The sequence below is a fragment of the Triticum aestivum genome, chromosome 1D (genome assembly GCF_018294505.1).
Source record: "Triticum aestivum cultivar Chinese Spring chromosome 1D, IWGSC CS RefSeq v2.1, whole genome shotgun sequence".
Taxonomy (NCBI): Eukaryota; Viridiplantae; Streptophyta; class Magnoliopsida; order Poales; family Poaceae; genus Triticum; species Triticum aestivum.
Window position 1 is genome coordinate 492,043,705 of NC_057796.1, and position 8,881 is coordinate 492,052,585.

The window sequence follows — 8,881 nt, forward strand, 5'->3', positions numbered from 1 at the left end:
AACTATGATGTAATCCTATATTGAACTTTGATGAAATCCATGTATTTCTGGACGACATTATTCGATCAAAGAATATCGCCTGAGGCACAATCTCACCCGAGGGTGATCTTAAAAAAGATTACCCATAGGTAAATCATGTAATATGGGGATTTTGTAGTTCAGATGGGCAGCGCTTGTGCACTTTATGCAATCTTGTACTATGAAATGCTTGTGATGTTCCCAAGATTTGATGTTATGGAGCTTAAGAATTTGTGTCCAGCTGACATTTCCAGCGTTACACATTAGAGCATCTCCAGCCGTTGGCCCCCCAGGAGGCGCTAAAAATCGCCCCCCGGGGGGGGCACCAGCGCAAACCGCGTGCTGGGGGCGTGATGCCCCCCAGTCGCGGCGCCCATGATTTTTTTGAAAACTAAAATCCGGCACAAATAAGGCGCAAATTCAACCAAACTTCGGCGAGTTCATATATATTTAAAATATTTTACTAAAGAAGAAAAAAACGCTACTAGGCCCGCCGTCCTCGACCTCGCCGTTCCTTGCCGCCCGCCGCCCTTGAAGCTCTACATGCTGAGGCGCCTGTAGAACTGCGTGTAGTCACCGCCGTCGTCGTCGTCGTCTCCTCCGCGGCCGCCGTCCCTGCTGCACCCCTCCCCAGGTTGGCGCGGCGGGTTGGACGGTCCGGAGGCGTCCTCGTCCTCGTCGCTGTCGAGGATCACCATGCCATTCTTGTCCTCGCGCCCACGCTTGCGGGCGGCGATCTCCTCCAGGGCTCGGCGCTGCCAGACCATCTCGTCGCGGAGGTAGTCGTCCCGCGCCCACTTTAGGGCGTCCTTGTCGAAGAAGTCGCGCCGGCCTATGGCCTCGTACTCCGCGGGGATGCCGGGCTCCACCTTCGGCCTGACGAGGACGAGGCGGCCAGTGGTGGGGGACGAGTCGGCGATGCGGACACCGGAGCTGCGGGTGCGCTGGCTGACCGGCGTGTCCTGGGGCTCCGGCTTGACGGGGCGGAGGCAGGGAGAGCCGGACGAACGGTCGGACGAGGAGGAGGACGCCCCCGGGTCCATGCGCCTCGGCATCCACGAGCTCCCATGCCGGCGGGAAAAGGACGGGGGAGCGGGGTACTCCAGCCTGGGCGTGTTGCCGCCCTTGATGTACTCGAGGACAGCCTCCAGCGTGCGGCCGGGCACGCCCCACCATCAGCGGCGGCCTTCGGAGTTGAGCCTTCCGGAAGGCACGACGCCATTGGTGGCCTCGAGCTGCTCGGCATGGCGACGACGGAAGTAGGGCTCCCACAGCGGGCTGTCGGGGACGTACCGCGGACCTTTCCTCGCCGCCTGCGGCAGAGAGGCGCGGATACGCGCGATCTCCGCATGCTGCGCCGCCCCGGTGGGCGGTGGTGGCACCGGGACCCCGCCGGCGCTGATCCTCCACGCCCCAGGCACCCGCATGTTCGGCGGGACGGGGTACTCGGCCTCATAGAGGAGCCGAGCTTCGTCCTCGTGAAGGTGGCGGCGGCCGAAGCCGTTCGCCGCCGCGCCATCGCCTGGAAAGCGCTCGGCCATGGTTGAACAGGAAATGGCGAGAAGAGAGGGAGGAACGGGAAGGAACGAGGCGTCGGCGGTGGAGAGTCTGTGCATCACCGGCGTGCTGGGTGCGGCTTATATAGGCGGAGGCGCCGCGCGTACGCGTGGCGGGCGGGGGACGCGCGTCGTCCCGTCTTCATTGTGCCGCCCGTGACGCATCAATGGAGGAGGCTGACCGGCGCGGCAGCGCGCGGCAGCTTTGGCATTGATTCCGCCGCGGGAACCGAGGGATGAGGACGACGAAGCGACGAGGAAGAGCCGAGTCGCTGCCAAGGAGGGCCCGCCTATTTTCACGCCAAAAACAATTCGGCCGGCGCCCCCAAGCGCCCCCAGCGCGCCGGGTTCAGCCTGGGTCTGCCGGCGCCAATTTCGGCCCGAGCCGGCGAAAAAAGGGCCTTTGGGGGCGCAACTGGGCCGATTTTTCAGCGCCGGCGGCCTAAAAATCGCCTGGCGGCCCTTGTTGGGGGCGCGGCTGAAGATGCTCTTATATTGCACAGTCCAGTGAGTTTTGGGTCATGTGAGAAGTTTCATCACTTCAGTGGTGCCATATCCTATATTCTTAGGCAAAATAGGTGTGAAAGTAGGAAAATACCATCTTTGCAAAAAGTTATTTATAAAGTTGTTTCTTGATACTTAGTATTACAGAGTTATAACTTATAGTTGTTGAGTTTTCCAACTGTACGAAGAATAAATTACATGAAAGCTATACACGGTGGATCACCATAGATAAATGATATGTCCCCAATGTATCTATAATTTATGAAGTATTCATGCTATATTTACAAGAATTCTACATGGTTTTGGTGCAATTTTATATTATTTTTATGGACCAACATATTAATATAGTGCCCATTGCTAGTTTCCGTTTTTGCCTATTTCTTTGTTGGGAAAACTTTGTTTTTGCCACTCTAGCTTTTGCCGACTTTGCTTATGCCACTCTAGAATTTGACATTTCACTTTTGCCACTCTTAGCTTTTGACAATACATCACAAATGCCATTGTGTGGCAAAAGCAATAAATTTTTATATCACTTTTGCCACTCTTAGCTTTGACAATGTATCACAATTGCCACTCTGAAAATTGTACTTTTGCCATGGAATGGCAATTGTGATGTATTGTCAAAAGCTACGAGTGGCAAAACTGAAATGTCAAATTCTAGAATGGCATAAGCAAAGTGGGCAAAAACTAGAGTGGCAAAAACAAAGTTTTCCCTTTTCTTAAACATAGCGAAATACCTCATGTAGCTTTTGAGAAAATGATAACATATTGGCGGTTCGCGACCTTACAACAAGAGGCAATGAGTTCGATGTGTAAGCCTGGGATGATCACTTCAGCAATTAATACAGCAGTGCCTGAGGCACCTCGCCAGCATACTTCTGACCAAATAGATGTTGGTTCATTGTTGTAAACCAAGAGTAGCCAACATGCAGAACAGTATGAGAACTTTCAAAGAAAAAATCATTTTTTCACAGAGCACTTGTACTAATATTTTACCTTGATTTGAATTAATGGAAGTCTGGGTTCTAATCTACTTGTTGTTGGTTGATTAATTTTTTTTTCAGTCAGATTCCTTACCTGAAACTGAGGATAACATATTTCTATTTAAACAACGGAATTTTACCAGACTAGGAAAACCGACAAACACGATATTATTGAACCATTCACACGAAGGCCACATGCTTATAGGAAAAGGGACAACATCTGAAATACTAAACTGAAAACCTAAAACTTGCAATTTTATTGAAATGGAAATTGAGGCCGGGTCATGAGGACACATTCCAAATTGTGAGAAACTTAAAAACACTTGCTTAAATAAGCATTATAGGTAAGAGTGGCATGCCTCAGCATAATCAAAAGGTCTGATAGACATCAAACGAAGTTTGTTTGGCCTATCCTACTTTCCCTGTTTAAGGAGTATATAACAAATGAGGAAACTCTGAACACCATAAATATGTCATTTTTAACATAAAAATAGAAAAAAATTGACCTTGATTTCTAACAAAAGAACGTGATTTGGTTTTGCTTCATCATCGATCGGGGAGGTTGCAACTAATGTGCCTAGCCACATGATGTCAAAACCCATTCCAGGGACTGCGTGCAAACACTTGATTAGAAGGCATAACAAAAATAATCTTCAAAAACATGGATTTGAAAAGGAACTTTTGTATTATTATATGGGGGTAAATAAGACATTCATGTACATTAACAACTAGTAATTGTTTTGTGAAGTTCAGTTCAGCACCAAAACATGCACTTTCTTGTGAATCACAAGAATAGTGTAACAAATAATGTACCGCTAGCAGAACTTTCTTTAAAAAAAAAATCTCGCCACGAGAACACTAGAACCATCATATTTCTTTCCACCTGAGTCACTAGCCTCCAATGAATTCTCCATCAGTCTCGATCTCCCCTTCCTGCCTCCGAACCCTCACTCTTGCCTTCCAAGACCGGCGGCCAACCAAGTTGGCCCCGTGATCAGTTCGAGTGGCAAAAGGTAAAGAGAAAAACGTTGATCGCTTAGGGAAGAGGTTTCCTTAGGGAACTCACGGCAGTGGCCACCAGAGGACTTGGGAACCCTAGGTGGGGGGGGGGGGGGGGGGGGGGGGGACTTCACACACAGGTTCGTCTTCTTGTTTAAAGCATGTTCTCAAATGCCTGAAGAGAATGATCCTCTCTAAGAGACGCAAGGGTACATCCACCTTCACTAGTCACACTTGAATATGTCGATTTTGATGGGTCAAAAATAAGAATTTTGCTTGACTCGAGAAATCTCTAAAAATTCACAGTTGTTTTGATTTTTGAATTTGAGGATCCCGGTGAATAGGATTGAACCTTACTCGACGCTATTTCCACACATATTCTTCTTTCTTATTTAACCATGCTCTCGAAGTATTATTATTAGTCTCCCCATGTTTTTCAACAGGTTTGTAAAAGAGTGCTGAATCAATAAATAAATAACCTCATGTTGATGAGAAAGAACGCGCAGAATGAATAGATCAAGGCTAGCACGCCCCTTGGTGACAGGAGAAAAACAGGGCAGCCATGAAGTTAAGAGGATCTGTACAAGACGAGCCCGCCCCTTTGGTGATGGGGAAAAACACAGGGCAGTCATGAAGTGAAAGGATAACGTCACACAATTAGTTTCAGAAGAAGAGTTAACACCTCTAAGTTGATTCAAGCACTCCAGTAGCAGCAAAATGCATGCCAGTGACCATACAAGCTATGCAATGCATGTTCTCATCAACCTACAAGTTTCATGTCGAATAGATGGTACCATGTTACACAAAATCACAACGATAGCATAGTGCTCGCTAGCGAAACTGCAGGTCATCATAATTTAACTGAAAACAAGTAGGGGTCCATCTTTGGTTCTCGTCTTTGGATGTTTGTCTTCACTGGTCTTCCTTGGTAACAGACTCTGCTTCTACCCCCTTGTTGTTGTCGCCGGCAAAAAGGGCAAATGGAATGATGCAGAGAAGTGCCATCTTGGCAGTTCCATGGACCACACCATCAATCGTACGTGCGTAGGACTCGACAAGCCTGCAGGTAGAAAGAGGTAGGTCAAATGAGATTATATGTGTATCAAACAAGCAAACAAACAGGAAATTAAGGATGCATGCATCTTGTTTGTTCGTCTGGCATTGTACTTACAACTTAAACTCATCCTCTTCTGGAGGTTCCCTCATCCTTCTCTCTATGTCCGCCTTGTACTGGGCCCACATAGATCTCAACTTCTGCATCTTCTTTTCCATCCAGGTCTCGCTAGCATGCTGGATTTGATACACATACACAATGGTCACTGCACTTGCTTTGCACCATCAATCACCAAGTAAGCGCTGATTGCGATTGGTAATGACTCCCACTGTAAAGAAATATAAGAGCGTTTATAGATCACTAAAGTAGTGATCTGAACGCTCTTATATTTCTTTACGGAGGGAGTAGGTAAGAAGAGGTTTGCATGTGTAGCAACTAGTCCCGGCAGAATCATTCATACTTACTGCATTATGGATAAATGAAGTCACGGAATCATACTAGGAACTAAGCAGATGATGAGATGGTTTCAAAACCGCAGCAACAATAGTCTTATGCGTTGCAATTAATGATTCACAAAGCAGGTTGCTTGATGCTATGATTTGCATGCATGTATTCCTGTTGCTAGTAACGTCAGGATGTACAGGTTCAGGTCAGGCTAGACAAGTATGATCATGATAAAGCAAGTAATTTTGCTCTTGTTTATAGTAGCTAAAACAAGAGACACATGCATGTTGCTGCTTTGATTGCACATAATTCAAGTGTGGCAGGCTAGGTCGATCCTTGGATGTCGTGGGATACATATATACAGAATGCATGGGGTGCATGTGTAGGTAGCTACTGTACAATGGATAAATGAGGTCGCAGAATCATACTCCCTCCGTCCCAAATTAGTAAGACTTAGATTTTTCTAGATACGGAAGTATCTAGACAAACCCGAGTCAACTAGTTTGGGACAGAGGTAGTAATACTAGGAAGTGCCTCAAACAGAAGATGAGATGGTAAAAGGCCATGCTCAGATTAAGCAGGAAAACAAGTTGCTTATAATGATAGATATGGTTTGCATGCAGTCCAAGTGGATGTACAGGTTCATGTCAGGTTAAACAAGTATGACGATGATAAGTAGCAAGTATTTCTACTAGCAGCTAATAGAAGAGACAAATGCAGGTTGCTGTTGCGATTGCACAGAAGTCGAATATCGCAGGCTACATCAATCCTTGATGTCGGCAGATAAATCATGAGAAGAAAGATGTCAATTTTGGTTAAGATACCTCGCCGGACAGGAGATAACCAAGTAATTTTGCGCTTGTTTCTAGCTAGTAGCCAACAGAAGAGACACATGCATGCTGCTGTTTCGATTGGACAGAATTCGATAGTCGCAGGCTACATCGATACTTGATGTCGGCAGGTAAATCATGAGAAGAAAGATGTAAATTTTGGTTAAGATGCCTCGCCGGACAGGAGATAACCAAGTAGTTTTGCTCTTGTTTCTACTACTCTATACCGAAATACTTGTAGCTGGGGGGAAACTAGTACAAGTTCCCCCAACTACAAGTAGAAGAGACACATGCATGATGCTGTTTCAATTGCACAGAATTCGCTAATCGCAGGCTACTTCGATCCTTTGATGTTCGGCAGGTAAATCATGAGAAGAAAGATGTCAATTTTGGTTAAGATGCGTCGCCGGACAGGGGATAACAAAGTAATTTTGCTCTTGTTTCTAGCTAGTAACTAGTACAAGAGACACATGCCATGCTGCTGTTTCGATTGCACAGAATTCGATTATGGCTGGCTACATCGATACTTGATGCCATGGGATACACAAATCATGAGACAAAAGGATGTCGATTTTGGTTAGGATACCTTGGTGGAGAGGTGGCGGGAGCGCATGAACCTGCTTGGCACGAGGCGGCGTCCCTCCTCCGCGACCGCCGCCTGCGTTGGCTGGAGCAGGGAGCCACCGAGCCTCCTCGCGGCGCAGCGAACCGCCGCCATCGCCATCGTCGCCGGCCTGCCAACAATTGGTTAGGGATTAGGATAAGTCCGTCACGAATCACAACCGCCGGCCAGCCGCGGCTCCCCCACCCACCCATACGAGCACACACATCATCGATCGGGGGAATGCGGTAGGTTTTGGTGAGCGTACCTTGGGGATCTGGGCGTTCCTCCGCGGCTAGGGTTCCTCCGCCTTCCTGTCGCCTCCGCCTTCCTGTCGCCTCCGCCGAGAAGAATGAAAGAAGACGGGGAAAGTGGATGTGGGTCTGGTCGGGAGTGCGGTGCGCCAACTTATAATCTTGCGACCCGGCCCGGCTCAATGCAGTCCTTGTTCTTGCCGAGTTCTTGTTCTTGGAGGTTTCGGCCCAACTGGGTTGCACTCCGTGTAGATTTCGGTAGGCTATATTTTTGTCCTTTCCTTCTATTTTTGGCAGAACTATATTTTGGGATCCACTAAAAGAAAAACTAGTTCTCAAAAAAAAAACTAAAAGAAAACTATTTTTTTCCGAGTAAAAAGAAAAACTATATTTGGGAAAGCAATCGCATACCCCTGCAGCGTCAGACCCTTCGCAGTTCTTCTCTTATGTTCCTTCCCCATCGGTTATTTTCTTTTTTTCCTGTGTCATTTAATTGTATGAGGGACACACATCCGAGTCAACTTATCATCATCACCTTCTTCTTCGTCACTCTTGCTTGGCCTTCAAAGCAAAGTTGGTCTTTTGACTTCCTTCTTGCATAACAAGTTGTCTTTTACTTTGAGATCATACTCATCATATTGCAAGAAGGTAGCAAACACATCATCGGCAGTCACGGTTGAGAACCCATGCTCGCGTCTTATGGACCAAACCGTGTTCTTATAGTCAGTGGCAACAACTGTGAGTAACTTCTCCACAAGGAATTTGTTGTTGGTTATACTGAAACCATCACCTCCCCTTTCACACTCAAATCTTTCAATTTCACAAGCAAGAGTATTTAGGCGTTCACGTAGCTCTTGAGGTGACTCATACTTCTTCCTCACAAAGTAGTTCATGTCACTCTTGGCAACTTCATATCTTGTTTGTTAAAGTGTGGTGGCGCCGGTCTCGGTTAACACAAGAGCATCCCATAGTTGCTTGGTGGTGTTCATGTTGAGGTACCGTCCCCTTCCTTATCATCATGAGCGCGGTGGAGTTGAGTTCCTTGTCGTAAGCCTTTGATGGAGTGAGATCATCGGGGTTCGCGGGCTTGTAGCCTTCTTCCACAATTTTCCACAACTCGTAAGACACCCATAGGCATGTTATATATCCGAAAATGCTATGTCCTTCTCCGACAAGTATTTCCGGACGGAGGGAGTACTTATCTTGGAAAGACACCCATATTAATAAACAGTAAAACTGAACTAGCTATGACCTCCCACAGCGATTCTTCAAATACATGCAAAGCGTTTTTATGGATTGTACGGATATTTTGTTTACACCACGCCAACAAACTTTTACATTCCACAAACAATTTTTTTAATGCGTGGCAAACATTTTTATAAACTAAGTTTATTAGCAATTTCTTTTCATTACATGAATATTCTTACAAGGTGTGGAAGCTTAAAATATCATGAAAACCTTGATGAAATTCAGGCCAAAGGAAGATGAGATGGTGTTGGGGAGAATGAGGAGACGAACTTGGAAGAAGAAAATCTCAAAGCACGCGGCGGAACCATCACGATGCCGAACCAAAAGGAAACTCCAGCACGCGACGGAAGCCCTCCGGCGGCGCTCGGAGCTGAGAACGATGGGCGCGGC

General features: G+C 47.0%; 1 protein-coding gene across 1 annotated transcript; it reads right to left on the bottom strand.

Moving 5' to 3' along the window:
- Positions 1-4,721: 4,721 nt before the first annotated feature.
- LOC123183381 (uncharacterized) lies at positions 4,722-7,487 on the bottom strand. The gene is made up of 4 exons (XM_044596179.1): positions 7,258-7,487; positions 6,975-7,122; positions 5,232-5,350; positions 4,722-5,120 (listed from the first exon to the last, which is right to left on the bottom strand). The coding sequence occupies exons 2-4, from the start codon at positions 7,110-7,112 to the stop codon at positions 4,973-4,975; spliced, it is 405 nt and encodes a 134-aa protein (XP_044452114.1). The 5' UTR covers positions 7,113-7,122; positions 7,258-7,487; the 3' UTR covers positions 4,722-4,972.
- Between the last annotated feature and the right edge of the window lie 1,394 nt (positions 7,488-8,881).

Coding starts and splice junctions, on each gene's coding strand:
- LOC123183381 (XM_044596179.1), bottom strand. CDS start 7,112: ATGGCGATGGCGGCGGTTCGCTGCGCCGCGAGGAGGCTCGGTGGCTCC. Junction 5,351..6,974: donor CCCGCCACCTCTCCACCAAG/GTATCCTAACCA, acceptor TATCAAATCCAG/CATGCTAGCGAGACCTGGAT. Junction 5,121..5,231: donor GAAGAGGATGAGTTTAAGTT/GTAAGTACAATG, acceptor TTCTACCTGCAG/GCTTGTCGAGTCCTACGCAC.